This window comes from Gossypium arboreum, chromosome 4 (assembly GCF_025698485.1).
Source record: "Gossypium arboreum isolate Shixiya-1 chromosome 4, ASM2569848v2, whole genome shotgun sequence".
In the NCBI taxonomy this organism is placed as follows: Eukaryota; Viridiplantae; Streptophyta; class Magnoliopsida; order Malvales; family Malvaceae; genus Gossypium; species Gossypium arboreum.
Window position 1 is genome coordinate 12,680,040 of NC_069073.1, and position 22,234 is coordinate 12,702,273.

General features: G+C 33.3%; 3 protein-coding genes across 3 annotated transcripts; 2 read left to right on the top strand and 1 right to left on the bottom strand.

The window, feature by feature from the left end:
• Positions 1–5,040: 5,040 nt before the first annotated feature.
• On the bottom strand, positions 5,041–10,999 carry LOC108460685 (putative glucose-6-phosphate 1-epimerase). Its single transcript, XM_017760273.2, has 9 exons — positions 10,871–10,999; positions 7,186–7,332; positions 6,669–6,743; positions 6,521–6,577; positions 6,264–6,421; positions 6,036–6,167; positions 5,693–5,795; positions 5,516–5,615; positions 5,041–5,434 (listed from the first exon to the last, which is right to left on the bottom strand). Exons 1-9 carry the CDS (start codon positions 10,892–10,894, stop codon positions 5,217–5,219), a joined length of 1,014 nt encoding a protein of 337 aa, XP_017615762.1. The 5' UTR covers positions 10,895–10,999; the 3' UTR covers positions 5,041–5,216.
• Positions 11,000–11,127: 128 nt separating this feature from the next.
• LOC108460686 (ribosomal RNA-processing protein 8) lies at positions 11,128–14,125 on the top strand. The gene is made up of 9 exons (XM_017760276.2): positions 11,128–11,310; positions 11,393–11,454; positions 11,661–11,712; positions 12,116–12,230; positions 12,375–12,469; positions 12,912–13,018; positions 13,114–13,228; positions 13,566–13,610; positions 13,898–14,125. The coding sequence occupies exons 1-9, from the start codon at positions 11,128–11,130 to the stop codon at positions 13,967–13,969; spliced, it is 846 nt and encodes a 281-aa protein (XP_017615765.1). The 3' UTR covers positions 13,970–14,125.
• Positions 14,126–14,331: 206 nt separating this feature from the next.
• Positions 14,332–18,511, top strand: LOC108458405 (serine/threonine-protein kinase STY13). Its single transcript, XM_017757787.2, has 6 exons — positions 14,332–15,776; positions 15,931–16,063; positions 16,237–16,432; positions 17,112–17,236; positions 17,341–17,499; positions 17,875–18,511. The coding sequence occupies exons 1-6, from the start codon at positions 15,646–15,648 to the stop codon at positions 18,187–18,189; spliced, it is 1,059 nt and encodes a 352-aa protein (XP_017613276.1). The 5' UTR covers positions 14,332–15,645; the 3' UTR covers positions 18,190–18,511.
• Positions 18,512–22,234: the final 3,723 nt, after the last annotated feature.

Genomic DNA, 22,234 nt, shown 5'->3' on the forward strand with positions numbered 1-22,234 from the left:
GCGAACCAAATTACCTGAACCTTTGTTTTGAATGATTGAGATATTTCTTTTTATTTTACTTAAAAGATACAGAAACTTAGGAATTGTTTGAACCAAAAAAAAAACCTTAGAAATTGACAACTACCTTTTACATCTGGCTTTCTTTGTCTTTTATCTGCTATCATATCCATTCTCATAGTGCTAATATTTCAACAAATGTCTTACTAGGTTTAAGCCTTTTTTGGTTTTTTTTACTGTACCATGAGCTTTTTACAAAGAAACTGAGATAAAAATGGTGACATGGTAGAATAAGCAAGCAGTTAAATAGTGCCCAAATTTTCAAGAGTAAAAACCTACCTTAACTCGCCGGTGATGGTGACCTAGTAGATGCCAGAGGCTCACGAAGGTGGTTGGTCTCGCAGTGACAATAGAAAGATTTTGGGAGATTTTAATTAGGGGTTTTGAAGGTTAGGTAGTTTTATTTATTTATATTGTTTGTTACTTTAGAGTTTAGACTTTTACTTTTACTTTTACTTTTAGATTTTTATTTATTAAATTATTTGTAATTTTTATGATTGAGTTGGGTAATTGGGTTAGGTACTTAGGTTTATGTTAGATTGGGTTTTGGTGAATAGTGGGCTATTTATATATTATAATTTTATTTATTAATTTTTTATGTTAAATCGAAAAAATTTAGTTAACTGACCGATTTCGAACCGAATTAACCGTTAACTGAAAACTCAAAAAATTATTAACCGACCCCCGACTGAAAAAATTCAATTAACCGACCGATTAACCAAATTCGGTCGGTTAATTGAATTTTTTGATTTTACCCGAATTTTGCACACCCCTAGTTGTATGTGCTTACTAATGGAGCTCTAGGTGGTGAACCTTTGCTTGAATCTTTGCAGTTCTAACTCATACCTTGTTTATGCAATTTTGAATCAATATTTTTAATCAATTACACCGTTATAAATTTAGAAAAAAAAATTAAAATTACAAATTGATAAATATTGAAAAAAATACAAACAAATTCAAAAAATAAAATATGATTAGATCAATTTTGGAACAATGTTTTTTACCCGTTATCACGATTTTTCTGCATCATTCTTTATTCTTATACTATTTGTAGAAGTTTGATGCGATGTGTTGAATGTAATAAATGAACCTCCATGAAACCTTCGAACGTCTTATCGCAACAAGTAGTCCCTTCGATCTGTCCGAGATTAGGCAAATGTTGTTTTTCCTGACAACGTGCCTCTGCATATTTGACAAGAAAAATTTTCAAGACTCGAAGTTCTCACTCTCCATAATGGAAAAAATGATGGGAAATATATTCCGATTGTTGTCTTATGCAACCGCAATCAGGAGTATTTGTGTGTATCTACCGTAGAGCTAGGTTTCGTCCACCTATACCATCGGTTTGCAGTGAATGAAGGCCTTAACACACAGCTTAAACGTCTAAAACAATCAGTGGAAAACTCGTTTCCCGGGTTCTATTTCACCGTCCAGGCCTCTATACCGTAATGTTTACAAATCAGTCACCGTTCTCAGCACATACTCCCACATCATGGCTTACCACCCTTGTAGTTCGTTGTATGACACATCAAAGTCACCATACAACTGCTGCATCGCAATTTGCTTCGCCCACCATGCCTTCCTGTAGGAAACCTTGTACTTGAATCGAGTTTGCAAATCCACAATAAGCGTAGATACAGGGATGGTGGGCGACTCTTTCACCAATGGGATGATGCAATTGCATATGGTTTTTGCATTCAACTTTCAATAGTCTTGTGACATACGAGCGGTCGTGCATGTATGAGGACCTTCTATTTTCCTGGTTGTCCACATCTGTGCCTGTTGTACTAATGTAGCTGGAATATGCCACTTACAGCCACTTGAGGATTTCCAGCATTCTTCAACATATAAAGATTGCGTTGACTTCGTGACTTTGTAGTCGACAAACAACTTCAAGTTGTACTATTTTATTGCATGTAAGTAGTCTTTCTTGTTATCGAATTGTTGTCCTACGAACAACTCTTCATCTTTCGATTCTTCATCCAATAGGTGAGCTGACACTATATCTGGATATTCAAAAAACTTGTGCAAGTGCTGCATCAGGAGGTATATCACTCATGAAGGCCTCTAGATTATTATGGATAACTATACCAGATCCTGTGTTTAGGCTGAATGACTCTTCAACTTCTGATTCTTCATTCAATAGGTGGGCTGACACTATATCTAAATATTTAGAAAACTCATGCAATCGCTGCATCAGGAGGTATATCACTCATGAAGGCCCTTGGATTATTATGGATAATTATACCGGATCTTGTGTTTCGGCTGCATGGGGATGTATATCTTCACCTTCCACTTAGCCTTCATTGTCTATGTCTTCAGGGATGTCTTCAAATCGAGGTCACTCGAATATTCACTATCAGACCCTTCATTACTGGACCCTTCATCACCATCTTCTATGGTGGCCAACACCTCTAGATAAGTCTCTAGATGATGACACAGGATTGGAATGTTGTACAAACATCCACCGTAGTTTGGATTTTTGGAAGTTTGCAGTGAACCTCCACAACCTGTTTAATCTTCTCAAAAGACATTAAGATCAAAATCAATTCCCAAACGCTGGTTTACTAGAATTACAACTTGAACAAGTTCCGGTTCAACTATCTCCACAAACAACTCAACTGGGCTGAGATCATCTATCTCAGGGGATAATAAATTGCTATCATTGTCCCTAGATCATCATCATCTTCAAGCTCGATTTTCGAGAACTTCAATAGATTTGTTGAAACCGAAAAATTGTAAAACAGCCTCAACATTTGCTTCCCACAACAGGTAGCCATCTTTGTACTGATCTTCTGTTTCAAATCTGCCAGCAAAACACGCTTGTTGGATCTTATTATTATTTTTTGATGACTTTGGAAGACACAACTTTCTTCAACTGTATTTATCATTTCACCATCAAAATGAATATAAACAGGCAGAATTTGGAAACTCATCTTCAGCAATTTCTACTTCCTCCTCAACAAACAAAACTGATAATTTTAGTATTGATTTTCAACTAATAAAACAAACAAAAAGCTCAAATGAAAGACAAAATAACTCTATATATTGAAGGGGTGTCGGCCATCAATGTCCTAACACTCCACATTTTTTTTGAAATCTGGTACAAGGGTGCCGATCATCAGCGTCCCAGCATCCAAATTTTTTCTCAAATCAGGTACAAGGGTGCCAGCCATCAGTGCCCCAACTCTTGAAAAAAAAATTCTGATCCCCGAAAAAGCTGATGCCGGCCATCTGGTACCCCCCAACCCAAAATTTTTTATCTGATAAAGTAGGTGCTGACCATCAATGTGCCAGCACCCAAAAAAAAATATTTTTGTTTAAAAGTGGTGCAGGCCACTTACACCCCCAACCCAATTTTTTTTCAAATACTGGTATAAATGTATATCGGTAAGCTATCGTCTGAAAAAAAATACAAGGGTACCGGCCATTAAGTCCCCCAACCCCAAAAATTAAATTTTTTTTTAAAGCTTGACACAATAATCAGGCAATGATTAGGTCAAAAATCAAGGTGGTGCCGGACATTAACTCTCCCAACCTCATTTTATTGTTCATTTCATCTCATTTGGGTGATTATTTTTTAACTTGAGTCATTTTTATAGTTATTTATTTTTTTGGGTCATTTTAATAAAATAAGCCAGATATGATCTCACTACGGGGTGCTATGATCAATGAAACCATGTCTTTTTTGGTTTATTAGACTCTTTTACCTCTTCTGTAAAAGAGCAGCTTGGAAAAGCCATGGAACATCACAACCATAAATACAATAAAAAACAAAACCTGTTCCAAAAAAGATGAGAAAAGTTATGGCAGTGGACATGCTTGTAGCGATTCTCTTGATTGTCCTTTATCTGTTTCTTGGCCATTGGTATCGAAACCAAAACTCAGGGGTCAAGGTTTGGTCTATTGTTGGCCTGTTGCCTGCACTTGTTTCCAATGCAGAAGGAATCTTAGATGGGGCACGTTCAAGTTCAAGGGACTCTGGTTTCCAAGCTTGGACTTTGTTATCACCCATCCTATGAACATTCAACCAAATTTTACAAAGAAACCATGAAAACACTCGAGAAAGGTGCAGAGTTCAGGGAAATCTTTGAGCCCTTCGGCCAAGGAATTCTCACTTTGGACTCACACGTATGGAAGAGGCAAAGGAAGGTGCTGCAGTCATTAACCAAGAACAACAAGAAGTATGCAGCCTATTAACAAATGCTCGAGGGAAGTCTCATCCCGGTCCTCAAACATTTTCTGAGGCTTGGAACTGAACTGGACCTCAAAGATGTGCTTCACTTACGATTACATAGAGGCTTTGCTTTATAGGAATGTGGTGCCTCAAATGGTTTGGAGATTGCAGAAATGGTTTCAACCTGGTGAGGAAAAAAAGCTGAGCAAAGGGTTGGGAATTGTGGATGATTTTGTGTACGATTGCATTTCATCAAGATAAGAGCAGTTAAGGTGATCCGAAGGCCGATGATCACTTCGACTTGTTGACAGCTTATCTAGTGGAAGAAGAATCAGACGTGTGATTTAGGAAAATCAGAAGCATAGGACTCACATGATTTTTCTTTTCTGGATCATCACATCGCATCTGTCCGTTGAAAACAAGATTTTGGAAGAGGTCAAAGCCCCAATTGTCCACAAAGTAATGATGGGAAGATGGTGTGTTTCAGTGCAAAAGAGCTGAACAAGTTTGTTTACATACATGCAGCATTGTGCGAGACATTGAGACTGTATCCACCAGTACCTGTGAACAACAAATCTTCAATCGAAGCAGATATACTTCCGAGCAGGGATCGTGTGGGTCCAAGAACAAGGATTCTTCTATCAGTGTATTCAATGGGAAGAAGCGAAGAAATATGGGGTGTGCAATGAACATAATCCTCAATAATCTTCCATTATGTTTCAAAACAACAGTTGTGACGTATTGCTATTGATATACTTCAATTCATCTATAGATGTACTAAAATGGTTATCTTTAGCCAAAATATGTAAGAGTGAGAAAGTTTTCCATCTACTTATAGTATATATATATATAATCCCTCTCAGACAATGTGAAATGCCCTATATTGGCAACTACTACACAAAGAAGTGCATTTATATTTTACAGCAAATAGGACTAACTATTTGAATCATGAGAAAACCTTGATTTACTCTGAACCTGAGTATCAGTGAAAGCCGTAAAGAACCTTTCGGGGATCCAATTGTCCGCTGCAATAACTAGAGGAGACTGTGGAGATCTCTTGTCGGCCTTTCCATTCTTCAAATGGTTTCAAGATGATCGGGGTTTCTATAACAGCAGAATCTACACATAGCATGGATTGATAATCCTCATCCCCCAAATCTTGCAGAGCCTTAGCCTTTTTATCCCATGGATTCCATACAACTGCACACAAAGTGAATGTTTAGATCCTTGGAAAGAATCAAGCATTACAAAAGCAAAGTAACTTAAGAAATTTGAATGAACCTGCATCCGGCATCCCATCCTTCCACAGTTCGAATGTCCTCTTCTTCTCGTGGTCAATGATGGCAATCTTTGTTGGGGTGCTCAAATATACTCTTTCAAACTAAAGCATAATAAATATATGTTTTTAGTTATGGTTTTAAGGCTTTACACATGCATACGAATATACGAGAGGACTACCTCGCCATCAAAAGTGATTGCATCAGCTTGCTCAGTGAACCTTTGCCTGTTATTCAAATTGTCAAAATAATCGAGCGTCTCCAAGCCCTCCACACGCACTTCACTGCAAATTTAACAGAGTTTTCCGACTCTTCTAAGCAAAGAATGTGGAACTTCTTCCTCAATCATCAATGCATAATGCATAAGCAAAATAAAGCAAAAAAATGAGCAAAGCTGTCCTGATATGTCATCACTACAGTTCATATTCGAATTTATATCGATTAGGGCAGTTCAACATTTAAAACCTTCTGGCCATTATTGCATGAAAAAGAAGAAACAGCGGTCAAAAAATCATGGCCCCAACCTGATGTCAGAGACAGAAAAATAGTTGCAGAGTGTGAACATGAAAGAGAAGGCCTTGTTATCCGTATTCCTCACACGAGGGATCAACGTCAGCCTGCCAGCACTGAGAGTTACACGAAGACGCAATTCGAAGCTGCAAAATTGCAGGGTGATCAACATTCATCAGTGCATACATGAAGTCCGCTTTTCCACGTTTAATCTCAAAAGAACACAGGATACACAAGCATACCAACGGGGCCAGATCTTTAGATCCTCTTCTGTAGACTTCAATATAAGATCCACCGATGACTGGTTGTTAGCAGGAGACAAAGGCGAAGGATCACTGTCCAGTGACCACATTCGGTTCCGTGCAAACCCATGCTGCTCCAGCGAACCAAGATTTCCGAACTGCAACAACCAGCAATAAAATAAAGAACATACACCCTACCTTATCCTCAAGAATGTCTCTAAGCTTAAGGTTCTCCCAACTCCGTGGTATATACTAACCTGAGGAAAGCAGATGGGTATACCTCCCCTGATGGCTCTAGGTGGCTTCCAATTTGCCTAGGGATCACAGGAAAAACAAGTAAATACAAAGACAACACCAGCATTTTAAGATCGAAAAACATATAGAATAAAAGAAGAATTAATTCACCTTGCTGCTCATAAAAAGCAGTTCTTCCCTTCTTTCGTTCTTCCATGAAACAACTTGTCCACCATAGAGTAGCACCTGAAACTCTTTTATGTCAATTTTGAAGCACCCTTTATGTACTAATCTGATAGAAATTTCCAGTAGCAAAGAAAAGGGAGAAAGATGGTTAACATATTTGATAAACACATCCACCCACACACATACATCTTTCGAAATGTTATCAACTTTTATCCATCAATTCAAGAGTTATAATCATAGCAACAACCCCATTATTTGATAATCAGATTATATCTGACTTGTTTAATTATGTAAACTTTAAAATAGAAAAGGACTTGAGCTTTAAAACAAGATATTTGTCTCAAAGTAAAAATATATCTGATAACCATATTCACCGTTAAAATATCAATCTCCCCTACTTTTCACTCTATTGCTTCAGATCACCTGGCCATTTCCTTTTTCACTGCAAATTGCTCTAAATTTCTTGTTGATAAAGATTCAGGGAAAAGAAGGCAAAACAAACCTCAGCAGATGAACCAGTTGGTTCAGTGAGTATAATTCTGTGCAATCCATCAACATCATGAACTAGATTCATTGGCATAGCTTTTGGCCTTAATCTGGCCCTTATGCTACTTGAAAATGGATTTACTTTCCCTTTCCTCCACTCCAGCTACACCATAAATATAAAAAAAAAAAAAACCCCAGTTAAATAAACATGCAAACAAACAAGAAAAGCAAGAAAATTTTCACATCAAGATTTCATATTTGAATAAGACAAGTTAACACGACAAACCCACATTAGAAAAACAAAAAATTAGAACTTACATTTACAGGTGTGAATGTGATGATAAGGAATATATATATATTTAATGAATAAAAAAAGAAAAGAAATGGAAGATTTTGGTAGTAATATCAGTTTCGACTATGAAGAACACCCAACTTTTCACCAACTCCCAAGTTGGAGAGAAAGCTGTGAAATAAGGAAGTAAAGAATATTAAAAATTGAATATGAATATATATGTGTGTGTCTAGAAGAGAGAAAAAGAAAAAGAAAAAGAAGGGGAAGTTATGGTGAAAGGAAGGATATCCAAAGAAAACCCATCAAATGTTAACTATTTGTAATGCTTTTTGTCATTGGATACTCTGTCTTCCTTCTCTGTCTGTCTCTTTCATTGTACATCTGATGTTGTGTGTTTTGTCTTTGATTTTTTTTCTCTTTACATCTTCTTTCTTTCACTTTGCCATGTCTATTCTCAACCTATTTTTATTTCACTACATCAAATATTTCTTGCTCTTAAATACACTTATTAACTGTCAATCAAGATTTCATAATAATTTCTAATTTAACTGTGATGATCATTTTTCATTAATTTTAAATATTTATTAACTTTCTCAAACTCTTAAATAAATAAAAATATGTGTTTAAAGGCATTCAAAGAATTTTTTAAAAAAAGTTGCTTATTTGATTTTTAAAATAAATTTCTAAATATTTTTGTTTAGATGCTTTTATTTTTATATGTTACATTTAAAAATAGTATACTAAATCAGAGGTGCTTAACCATTGAAGAGGAAGAATCTCAATCTCAGAGGCTTATGTTCACTGAAGTTTGACACGTACATAAGTGATCTTTTAAGGAAAATTTTAAAATAATCAACGGTTCTAATTGGTTTATTGAAATCTAAATTTTGTCTGTTTTCATTATTAGGGATGGGAAAATATTGAGTCCACGTCACTCACACCCCTAATGAAAATGTTCAAAATGTAAAAATTTCCCTTTCATTTTTAATTTTTACTTGGAGGGCCCATACTCTTTCATATTATATTTCTTGGTTACTCTTCCAATATTTTATCGTTTATTTTCAAATTTTCTAATCGACATAAATACTGGAAAATTGTTGAAATATTTTTTAAATAAGTCTTATGTTTTTATTATATTAAAATATTATTTTTACAAATTTTACTATAAATAAAATTACATTAAAAGGTTAACTGGCCTAGAGATCCTCATTTTACTATTACTTTTATATAATCAAATTTTAGTCTTAATAAATTTAATGATTATCATATGAATAAGAGTTGAAATTTTAAATTTTAAAAAATATAAAAATTAAAAAATAATTAAATTAAATAAAAAATTAAATTCACGCATAATATCTAAATAATTTAATTATTATCAAGACTAAAATTTAAATAAATTGAAAAAAAAGAAGGGTAAGATGGTGTTAGGAATAGGGTAGGTAGGTAAGAGAGATAAGGGGGTAGGCAAATTGCAAGCAAACAAACAAATCTATTGTAAGGCAAAGGAGGAAATGCTTAGGTATTCTTTTCAAACTTTCGGTGTATTTCTCATTTCATCCAGTCTAATCTTAACCCTACCTTACATCATTTTCACTCTTTTAATATTTCATATCAATCCTTAATTCCTATCATTTTCTATAAAGTATATTATATAATAATACATTATTAAATATTTTAAAAGAATTTATTTTTAAATATGCATTACCATTTTATTCACTAACCATGTCTAACCATGTTGATATTAAAATTTATCATATATCCAATTTGTCCTCTCCTTACCTTAGGAGTAAGGGGCGATGCTTGAGACATGCCCTCCAGTATCCCCCCTTTTTTTTTGATCCGAACATTTCCCGTAGACATTGCTAGGGTTCCACCACCAGTCCACAGAGGACCTAAGCTACCATATTGTTCGAATCGAAAGCCCTCAATTCATTACGAGGCTTTCAACTCCCGCCCAACTCAAATTCAACACTGTAGAATCCATTCAAGCTAGCATCGAACAAGCAATAATAATGGAACACTTTCTGGAGGGTAATGTATCGGGCAGAGGTGATATCGGTTCGGTTCGATTAAATTTTTTAAATCATTTATTATAAATCGGTTCATTTTGATTTTTGATTTTTTCAAATAAATTTTTGTTTTGATACTTTTAGATTTATTTTGATAAAATAATTTTGTTTTATTGCTTTTAAACATTATTTGACAAAATTTCAATGTCTTTTCTATAAATATTTTTAAAATCAATAATTCTTTTAAGAACTTTTAAATTACATTCACTATTTTAAATATAAAATATTTATTTTTATATCATAATAAATTAAAATTTATTATATATTAAATAAAAATAGAATTTGGTTCAGTTTCAGGTAATCCTAATTTTTAAACTTACATTTCATAAACCGTCAAAAGACTTTGATTTGGGTTGATTTTTGGTTTGGTTGGTTTTTTGGTCACCCATAATCCCGGGGCACAACAACAAAGCCCTCTCATTTAGATCAATTGACACTAGAAATTTTATCACATGTGTATATGGGTGGAAATCACAAATTTAGAATACAGACGTGTGTTTGAAAATAACATACAACAAATAATAAAACGTATGTTTGAAGCTAATTAATAATGACACATAAAATATGTACAATATTAAAACGAAAATAATTAGATTAAACTATGACACTAACTTAATCAACAATATTATTAATACTAGAAATTTTATCACACTCTATGCATGTGTAAACTACATACTTAGAACTAAAAATAACATGTAATTGGGCACACAAATTTTGAATTGAATATTGACTTTTAAAAATTTGGAGTCAACTTTGAAAAAAGCTACAATTTTTAAATACAAAGGAAACTCTAATTTTTTTTCCCGATTTAGCTTTGATCTAATAGTCATTTAAACTTGATCTAGGAATGATGTGGTTTGCTTCAAGGGTTTTGAGAGCTCATCTTCAAGTTAAGTTTGGCTAGAATTTGATTTGATTTGGATTTAAGAGTAATCAAATTTGATCTTAAAAATAAGTTTAGTGAGAGTTTGAATCTAAGGGTCATTTAAATTTGATTTTGGATGATTAAGTCTGTTTAATTATCATAATGACTTGTTCTTGAAACGAGTTTTGATCTCTCTTCTTCAGTTGAACAAAGACGACTTTTCTTTAAAACTGATATTGTATTATTCAAAATTTCTTCAAAATTTTTAATTTTTTCAAATTTTTTTGTAAAGAGCTTGTAGAACCAATGCCGTTGCTTCCAAATATAATAACAAGCTGACGCGAAACAACTCTTCCAATTTGTGTCCATTATTATTCTAAGTATTAAAAAATATTAATATTAATATATTTTATAATTAAAAATAAATATTTAAATATTTAAATAAAGTTAAAGTGGAGCTAAGGTGATCTCTTACCCAAGATCCGATTGGGCGACCCATGGACAGGTTTAATAGCTTATATGGCAACTCCTCTGTTGGTTCTCTCGGATGAGCCTTTAGCAGTGATATTTGGGCTTCAAAAACACAAGTATTGACTTAGAATGGCTTGAAAACAGCCCAATTCCTCTGCAAAAACCTTCGCCCAATTCTTCTGCAGGAATGATTCCCTTGGCTTAAAACAAAGAGCAAAGGACTTTGGAAGCTGCCAATAATAGAGCAGAAAACCAGAGACGATGAAAGAAGAACAAAGCAGAAAGCGGAGAAGGGGGAAAAACAAGAAACCTCAAAAAACCCAACCATCTTTGCTACCTAAACACTCAACAAAGCTTCACAAAAAGACCCATCAACAAAAAAACCCTGCCCATCAATCTTCTTCTTCTTCTTCTTCCTTAAAATCCTCTAGTTTTCTTGACAAGGTTACTTCTATATGTATTTGCATATATGTAAATATATATCCGATATTGGATTTATTTTTATGGGATTTATTTCAATATGCAGATGAAAGCAAGGCTAGCTGGTGGGCATTTTAGGATGATCAATGAAAAGCTTTACACTTGCACGTATGTTCTCTTTCTTTTCACTTCTCTTCTATTTGAATTTAGTTGCGTATTGGTTTTGCTCAAGTCCGAAGGAGGAAAAGAGAGAAGTTTTGTTTCTTTGCCTTATGTACAAGCGGTGCTTTATTTTTGTATTTAGTTAATTTTTAGTTGAAGTTGTAGCTTTTCAACTTAGTAATGCAAATTCAGCTTCGTTTCTTGTGTCTTAGTGGTAAAGAAGCACTGGACTATTTCAAAGAAGACCCAGAATTGTTTGACATGGTAAGCTTTAAAATTATTACTATTCTTCTATTTAGCTTCTGTTTGATATTCAATTGCATTCCATGAAATTATATGTCCTTATTTTATTTTATTTTTATGTTTTCTTGTGATAACTATTTGCTTCTGAAATTGAATCCTTAGGTTACAAACTTTTTAGACAGCTTACAACTCACCTGCAATGACTTCTAGTAGGATCTTTGCTTTGAATTCGTTTGTTATGCTTGTGCTAGGCCTAACAGATGTTGAACTATTATTGTTATGTAACCATGTTGATGCATCTAAACTGCCTTTTGTTTCCTTGTCATTCATGGTTCATGAATGGTAGTTCTAAGTTCGAGCTGATGTTCTTAAGTCTGATATTGAAGCTGCATTCAGGACTTATACATTTCGCTCACTTGGCCAGTACCATACAGGATATCAAGAGCAAATGTCACATTGGCCTGAGCTGCCAGTCAATATAATCATAAAATGGCTGAAGGAACTTAGTTCTTCTTTGATTGTAGCTGATTTTGGATGTGGTGAGAATTTGGTTAACTGGATTTTGCCTTTGTGTATTGCAATGATAATTTCTTGAACTCATATCCATTATAAATGTTTAACTACATCCGTTATATCTTGTTTTGGCTCTTCTGCCATTGTCATCCTGCTCAATTTTATCACAGGTGACGCACGCCTTGCAAAAAATGTGAAGAATAAAGTTTTCTCGATCGATCTTGTCTCAAACGATCCTTCAGTAATTTCTTGTGATATGGCAAACGTAAGCCCCTCCTTCATCCTTTATACGAGCTTGTTATGATCATTGCATGAGTCCTTGCTGTCATCACTGAGTGTTATTACATAATTTTGATCCATCAGTAGGTACACTGCATATGCTATCAGTTATATAGCATCTGTAGGGAAAACTACTGTCTGCCTGCAACTATCAGTTGCCTGATGCAAAATTGGTTCCATAGGATACCATACAATCAAACACCGAGTTTAATTACCTTTTAAAACGAAAGAAAACACAACAAGCAGATGGTTCCGTTTATAGGTTTCATTTTCGACAATGAATGCAAGCTGTTATATATGGATCGAAGATAAGAGTTTAAGAATCTCTGCCTCTCTACATGTGCACACATGTGTCCGAATGTTTGAGAACATGAAGTATTGGGTGCTTCCAATGTAGTAATTGATTTTTTTTTGAAATTTTCTGGCAGACGCCACTTCGTCCTTCATCAGTAGATGTTGCTGTCTTTTGCCTTTCATTGATGGGGACGAACTATGCTAGTTACCTTAAAGAAGCATGTAGAGTTCTTAAGCCAAGGTTTGCTGAGCTTTAATATATTGTTTAATGTTTGTTGTTACCCTTTTTTTAATGAGTTTTTCGTTAATTAACCCACTTGTTTTGGTTCTTCACAGTGGTTGGCTTTTGATAGCAGAGGTAAAGAGCAGATTTGATCCAAATAATGGAGGAGCAGACCCAAATATGTTTTCAAAAGCTGTTTGTGAGATGGGATTTACTTCAGCATTGAAGGTTATTATCTTTCTTTTATCGGTTAATATGTGAAATCAACCCTAAACTTATACGCCCTTTAACAATTTGGTCAAACTAGCCTAATGGACTAAATTGACTAATACTAAGATGGCATTAATATTTAAAATATATATATAAATTTGACTTGAGAATGGCAATTTGATATTGGCTTTACCACATAACATTAGCATTTTATATAACCACTCTGTTGGAGTAATCTAATACAAGGTTTGGTACCTAATTGTGATTTTATGTAACTTACATATGGACCCTTTTATTTACATCAAAGCATACCATTTATCCTTGGCTAACTCATTCAATTCAACCCTATTTGCAGGATTTCTCAAATAAGATGTTTGTTTTATTATACTTCAAGAAAAAGGTTAGTGACTTTTTTTTCTCTTTATTGTGTTGTTCCGACTTTCCATTTTTATTGAAGTACTCGTGTTTGACCTCTGTGTCCGACACATTTTAGATATGGGTATGAGATTTGACCTTCCAAGGATCCTTCAAATGCATGTAAAAGACTTACCAAACACATACCACTATTTGACATTTGCACCAGACTTCGAGTAAACAAAGCTGATATGGGATGGCATGGCAAGAATTATATGTAGTTCCATTCATATCCCATTGTTCCTTAACCTCTGTTCATATTTTCCATTGTAGGAAAACCAAAGTTCACATGGGAGAGAAATTGAATGGCCAGAGTTGAAGCCTTGTATATACAAGCGTCGTTGAGATTAACCTGTTCTTTTATTTGCTTTGATAAGTCACTTGTTGTCAATCATAGATCCACTTTAATGTAATTTTAGGCCACATTTTAGCAACTGTTTTTGTTCATTGTTATCATTTTTATTTGAGACGATCAAAGAACAAGGCATGATCATTTCATGACTTTTGAGTTTTGGCAGGTTTAGCTATGTTGCCTGGATTTTTTTTCTTGAAATATCTATTTAAATATGAATATAGCTTTTAATCATTCAATGCGTAGAAAAACTTTACAAAGATTAACATATCTATTACGTTTAACACTGGAATCAATCTTCTCAACAGACCATGTTAGTTATATTTTACTTGGACGAAATAGGCTCAAACAAAAATATCATCGAAATTAGTCCCACAATTATTATATATTATACAAATACCATAAAATACAATAGAGAGAAAACATAGATATATACTTGTGAAATATATGATTATACTGAAATAAAAGGTAAAGAATAAATAAAATAAGGAAAGGTTAACAAGAAACATGTGAGAAGCAATGGAGGGTGGAAGAAGCTAACATGTCTGCCCTACTTATCCTTTTTATTTCCAACACCACCAGAATGCATCACATGAAAATACCCAACTCTCAATCTCATGTCTCTTCCAAATTTTGCACTAGCTTTCATTTTCAAATTATATAAAACACCCAAAACAATCTAGCCCTACCAAAAGAGAGAGAGCAACTGCCTTAATAATTTGTTTTCAGTGCATGGTTTCATAAGAAAGTGGATTTAATCAACAATTATTTGATCTCATTCTCATCATATGATATGAACCATCTCATGAATCTTATGCAGACTGATTTTTTACTTTTTCATGTTTGGTTTATGATCAAATACAAAATTAGTTCAAGAAACAAACAATAGAAATCACTGTTGTTTAAGACTCACAAAGAATAACGCAAGGAAATCAGAAGGGAAAAAAAGAACCCAGCTTTCATTGCACTTCCATAGTTCTATTACAATAACTTTCAACAATTAAATAATCTCTGTGTCTGTCTCTTATTAATAGCCAGTAACCAGTTCTTATCCCACCATTAATGCTCCCAGTACTCCAATAATTCTTCCTTTCATTTCCTTTACCTTAATATAATTCAACTATTTCATTTCTTTGCTTACTCAGCTCACATCCCATAAAAAAACTTATCTTTGTTTTTAAAATTATTTTCTTGTGTCAGTACTTGCTTGTTTGCTGAAGGGTCTTTTCTATTGTGTGTTATCTCTCTCTGGGTTTATATATTTCAATTTTCTATTACTACATATTCGTTTTATTTTAATTTTTTGTTTGTTGCGGGTTGTCTGCTGAGAACATGTGGGACTTTATTCCTTGCCTCCCAGTAAAGGGCAGTTCTTGATGGTTTTTTGGATCTACAATCCCTGATTTTTGGGATGGTTTTATTGTTTTAAAGCTGGGAAAATAAATTTAAAAAAAAAAGAGTAAAAATTCAGGCTTTAGGTTCTTTAATGTAGGCAAAGGCATGTACTTTATTTCCTCTTTTTTTTTTTTGCCCTTCAGCTATGAAAAGTTTTGAGTTTCTGAGCTTTTCATGTTCACTTCAAATGCGGGATTTTCGAAAGGGTACCTTATTGTTTGTTCAATAGATTTAGTTTGTTTTATTCTTGTTTTAAAAAGGGTGGTTTCAAAGTATGGGGTCTGGAAATGATTTTTTTTCAACTCAAGAGTTCAATTTAGATGCTAAGTGGTTGATTGATCCTCAGCAGCTTTTTGTTGGTCCTAAGATTGGTGAAGGTGCTCATGCTAAAGTATATGAGGGAAAGTAAGTCAATTTCCTTTGGATTCTACTTCATCCTGTTTGACCTTTTGATCAACTGTGAAGAACAAAAAGCTTGTGTTTCTTGATAATTTGATTATCTGTAGCTGTTATTAAGTAACGGTTATCTCATGTAATCTAATACATTTAATGCATTTAGATACAAGGATGAGACTGTCGCTATTAAAGTTGTTCGAAGAGGGGAAACCCCTGAAGAGATTGCAAGGAGAGAAGGAAGGTTTGCAAGGGAAGTTGCAATGTTATCCAGAGTTCAACATAGAAATCTAGTGAAGGTTGTTGAATTATTATATATGCCATTGATTTCTTGTTGCTGACTTTTTTTTTTTTTTTGTGTGCGTGTGGATATTGTTAATGAATATCTGCAAATCATGAAGTTTGTAAGTTATCTCAATTGGAAATAGGTTCATATCATATCTTAGTTATCTGAGATTTTATCTGTTTCCAGTTTATTGGAGCTTGCAAGGAGCCTATCATGGTCATAGTAACTGAGCTCTTACAAGGTGGGACATTGCGAAAGTACCTTCTGAATTTGAGGCCGAAGTGCTTGGACTTGCGTGTAGCGATTGGGTTTGCACTTGATATTGCTCGTGCAATGGAATGCTTACACTCCCATGGAATCATTCATCGGGACCTGAAACCTGGTATGACTAGTGTGTTATTAAGCCTGATTTAGTAGTGTTCTTAGAAAAGGTTAAAACTTCTATGTTTAATTGCATTTTTGTCTCCATGTATCTGTAAGATTTGGTGTTTAGAGCTTTATGGCTTTTGTTCCTTTATATTGTTCTAGTCCAACTCGTAAAACAGCAAAAGGAATCCATGATAACCAATGGTGTGTGTTGCAAGTTATGTTATCCACCATAAAGAGTTTACAACTGATGAGTCCTGTTTTCCATATTTGTATGTGGCCACTGATAATTTGATCAGTATAATTTACTTACCTTCGAAAAGAAATACGAAAAAGAAAAAGTTTTTCTTTGAATACCAATGCATATTCCAAAGATCTATTGCTTATAATGATAAACGTAAGATGATTGGCACGCAGGCCATTTGACATAATATAAGATGGCTTAACGTTCAGGGTGTGGCATTTGGGGTTTTGCAGGATCCAGTTATTTTGCTTGTTGACACCCTAGTTGTTTTCACCAATGCTTTTATTGGGCCATATAGTGGGTGTTGGAGGGATTGAATATGCTATTAATGATTCCAACAGCAAATTTAACTTGAAGTAAATGAAAGTAGCAAGAGTCTTTAATGAAATTTATGAAATATTGCTGTCACCTCTCATAGGTATGCATGATCCTGATTCTTTTCTTTTCTCAGAGAACTTGATCTTGACCGAAGACCATAAGACAGTTAAGCTAGCAGATTTTGGTTTAGCCAGGGAAGAATCGTTAACCGAAATGATGACTGCTGAGACCGGGACATATCGTTGGATGGCTCCTGAGGTAATGTACTGACTTATTCAGAACTTAAAATCAACTTTTCTTCCCTTTAGGTTTTTTTTTTTTTTTTTTTTCTGAGATGCCAACCCTTTTACATATGTTAACAGCTTTATAGTACGGTCACACTAAGGCAGGGAGAGAAAAAGCATTACAATCATAAGGTGGATGCCTACAGCTTTGCTATTGTGTTGTGGGAACTCATCCATAACAAGTTGCCTTTTGAAGGCATGTCAAATTTACAAGCGGCTTATGCAGCTGCTTTTAAGGTAATGATGTGCAGTCTTTTTCTTATAATAATTTTTTGATATTAATGATTTCTTGAGTATGTGCTTGTTAGCCTGCCTTGGAAAACCTCGCCTGATACTATGTACCATGAATGTCACCGTAATACTAATATGTTATGGTCGAGAAATTACCTGACCACTGTTGAACCTGGATAGTTCTACCTTATCTTATACATAAGTGATTTGGAGAGTGTCCAGTTCTCGATGATGCTAGAGTAGCATTCATCTTGAAAGCTGTTCAAAGTTTGTGTTTGCCAAGAATAAGCTCATATACGATTAAGTTTCTTCAAATGCAACTATGGTATTCCAGTATTGGCATTTGGCATCGTGGTCTAAGTTTTAACTATGTTGTTTCAGAATGTCAGGCCTAGTGCTGAGGACCTTCCAGAAGATTTGGCATCAATTGTGACTTCATGTTGGCAAGAGGATCCAAATGCTCGGCCCAATTTCAGCCAAATCATACAGATGCTATTACACTATCTCTCAACCGTTTCACCACCCGACCCTGTGATGCCTCCTAAGAGAACGACTTCAGAAAATGCTGTATTGCCACCAGAGTCTCCTGGTACAAGTTCATTGATGGCTGCAAGAGATGACGTAGTGGAAACCCCAAAAGCCACTGAAGAAGACCAGCCTAGAAGCTTCCTGTTCTGCTTCAACCAGTGTTACTGAATCTCTCAGACGCACAACTTCACTTTCGAGGATATCACAAACTAATATTTAGGGGAGTTCAATAAGATAACTAGTCTCGGATATTAGAAAGAATGCAATCTAATCGGATTAGTTTAGTTCAGTTATAACATGTATATGACAGAAAGCTGTCTGGTATGAATCTGATGTGTCTGTTAGCTTTATATACTGATTTACATGAATTTTAGAATGCCCTGACCAAGATGGATCAGAAAACTTATGGGGTTTAGGAGTTGCTGTGATGGAAATATCAATGTATATAAGGTGCATCCTAATGCCTATGCTCCTGTTTTCTTCTTTAGAATTTGCATTAGCTTTTACGTTTTGACATGCTATGCTACTCCAACTCGGATACGAGTGTTGTCTGTATAAAATTTCAAGGGGTTTTAGAAGGGTTATATTACTCTATCATGTTCAATATATGTAAGATGCCAATACTTCAAAAAAAAAAAAAAAAAGGTTAATGAAGAGCTGGAACAACCAAGTTAATAACTTCAATTGCATTATTCATAATCTTTGATTTCGTTTTTAGTGAACTGAGTAGCTGGCTTGAGAATGATTGAAAGATCTGCAAAAATGGAACGAAAAGGTTAAAGAAAATTAATGTGTGAGTGAATCTAAGAGAAAGAGAGGAAAACTAGCAAGACTTTGGTCTTAATTATCATAATTTTAATGTTTAAGAACATCCTATCACCTAATCTTTTCTTGATTTTAATGTTAGCTGCCAATAAAACCTGAAAGTTAGTAGAAGACTATAAATCAAAAGAGTGTGAGGATACTAAGAAAGAAATTGAAGTTTGATAATTATAGATTCAAGCTAGTAGTCAAAGGCTTTAGACAAAAAAAAGGTACATTTTTTTCTGAGCAGAATAAGATCAATAAGAGTTGCTATCATCTAACAATCCATCAAATGGATGTAAAAACAACTTTTTTAAATGTCAAGTTAGAAGAAAAAATTGTATGGGCCAACATGAGAGCTTTGTTGTGCCAGGTAATGAAAATAAAGTGTGTAAATTGTTAAATGGTTTAAAATAAAACTCTAGATAGTGGCATGTGAAATTTGACATGTCTTTAATTTTTAATGGTTTTAAAACCAACAAAAGTGATTGGTACAAATTAGATAAAAATTCACATGCCATAATCTATTTATATGTTGATAATCTTCGTAGGAGAAGTAAATGTAATACTTGGCATGAGGTTGCAAAGACTTCAACTAGTATTTTTTAAATCAAAACTCATTATATTGAAATTTTTTAAAAGAAATATAAGTTTTTTCTATTATAGACTCTTGTGCTCTCTTTTAATCCAAATATACATTTATTTCTTATAGAGAATTATCAAGATGTATGTAATAAAAAAATATATTATTGGTAGCTTGAGGTATGCCAATGATTACACGTGACCTAACATAACTTATGTTGTAAGGGTGCTAGCTGAATTTACAAGTAAACTAAACTTGGAGCACTAGAATGTAGTTAATAACGGGATGAGATATTTAAAAAAGGATTCTAAGTTATGGTATATTTTATCAAAAGTATTTTGTACTAGAAGGATACAATGATGCTAAGTGGAATACATTGTCCGATAATTTCTATATATTTTTACATTGGGAGATGGAGCAATTTGTTTGAAGTATAAAAAGCAACAAATTATAGCAATCTCCACCATGAAGGTTGAACTTATGGCATTAACCTCAGTTAGTGAAGAAGTAGGTTGATTAGGTTTTTTTTTTTTTTTATATATATATATGAGATTCCAATATAGAGAAACCAGTGTCACTTGTCTCAGTCTATTGTCATAATACTACATCTATTGGAAGAGTTGATAGCAAATATTATAAAGGAAAATCCACATCTACAAAAAGAAAATATGGTTGTGTGAGATCTCATATAACTAATGGTACCACGTTCACAATATTCAAAATGGTAATAATCTTGTAAATCATTTGAAAAAAAAAAACTCTAATTAGAGGAAAGATTTGGATAACATTGTCAAGGGATGAGATTAAAACCTAAATAAGAATAAAAATCAATTACGAGGATACCTACCTAATATATATAAATAATATATATAAATCCTTCCCTATGATGTAGTGCATGAATTTTGTAACAATAATAAAGGTCAAATGTAATTTATATGCTTAATGAGGTCTATAGCTTATTTGAGTGGATGTAGAGTTACAGGAGCATCCTTGATAGCATCACCCATATGAGTTCGGAAGTGAGGTTGTTTCCTATGAGCATTAGGGTTTATTTTCTAAAACACTTATTATAACTGAGATAAAGCACATGATCATAACGTGTAAACTTATGAAGTTCATTCTAGAGCACTAGAAATCTTTGTTTTCTCAAAGCAACATTAATTCAAAACTTAGTTCATTATTAATTTTGGAGAAGAGATTGTTCAACACTAAAGTGTAGGCTTAAGTAACTGACAACTGTATTATGCATAACTCTTTATCTTCATCTGAAAATTTTAGTTAAATCATTTCATTAAAATAAGTGAAAAAATATTGGAGTATTTTAATAAGAGAAAAGTTTATAAACTCACTTTATTAAATGTTTAAAGTTGCATTAAATTTTTAAAATTTTATAACCATTTAAAATCCAACATTTGCTTTTAAAGTTTTACTTTCATTACTTTTAATTTAAGGTATTGTTTGATAGATTGAAAAATTAAATATTAAAAATTAAGTATTAAATTTAAATTATAAAATATATTTGATATATTACTTAAAATTAAGTACGGAATATAATTAAATTATTTGATAAATAAAACTCTTAAATTATAAAAATATGCATTCTACATTTTCATCCTTATTTGATCTATTTGTGATGCTAATTACTTGTGATAAAATTCCACCATTTTTTGATGCATTTTTTAATTATCTTCATCTTCATTACCGACATTTTCTAAGAAAGCATCTGTAATGTCTAATTTTCTAATATAGTTATGCACAATTACACAAACAATAACAATATTTCTCTATACTACATACGGATATGGTTCCATCCTCTTCAAAATTGAAAAACAAACTTTTAAAACTTTGAAAGACCGCTCAATCACGATTTTTAATTTGACACATGCATAGTTAAATATCTCTTCTTTTGTATGAGGGCGAACACCATTACAAAAATTAGGCAACCAATATCGTGCATTACGATAAGGTACCATAAATCCTCGAGTATGTGTGTATGCGACATCATAAAGATAGTATTTATCTATTACAAATTATATAAACATTTTTATGAATTTATTACATAATTATTTATTGAAAAAATTTACTAACTTGGTGGAGGATATGGAAAATTATTTTCAGCATTTTGCATGGTTTCTGCTAATACTCTTGAATCATATGCTACACTTTCCCATTCAACCAGCACAAATGTAAATTTCATATTAAAATTACATGTAACCAGCACATTTTGATAACATTTTTCTTGTCCTCTTCCTCGATAAGGAACTTGTTTGTTAGTTAGTATTACTGCATGAACAAGGGTCCCATCAAGTGCACGAATGGCACCCTACTTGTAATTAATAAAAAGAAAATTATTAGAATAATAAAAATAATAACTAATCCTACAATAATTAATTTACTACCTTAAATACAATATATTTAAATCATCATCTTATATAAGCTCACTTTATTAAATGTTTGAATTTACTTTAAATTTTTAAAATTTTATAGCCGTTTAAAATTCAAAGTTTATGAACATTTGCTTTTAAGGTTTTACTTTCATTACTTTTAATTTAAGGTACTGTTTGATAGAATGGAAAATTAAATGTTAAGTATTAAAATAATAGTCATTATAGAGAATGTCTACTGTGATTTCTTCCAGCGCTAATTCCGGTGAGGCTGAGGACGGTGGTTCGCCTGAAGGTCGTTCAACCAAAAAATTTTGGAATAAAGATCAGAGAACAAAGTCTGTTATATCAGTAACGAAGAACATGGTCCATATGCCAACAGTGACATAGAATGATAAATTGGTAGGTACTTTGTCAACAGCAGAAAAGACGAACAAATTTC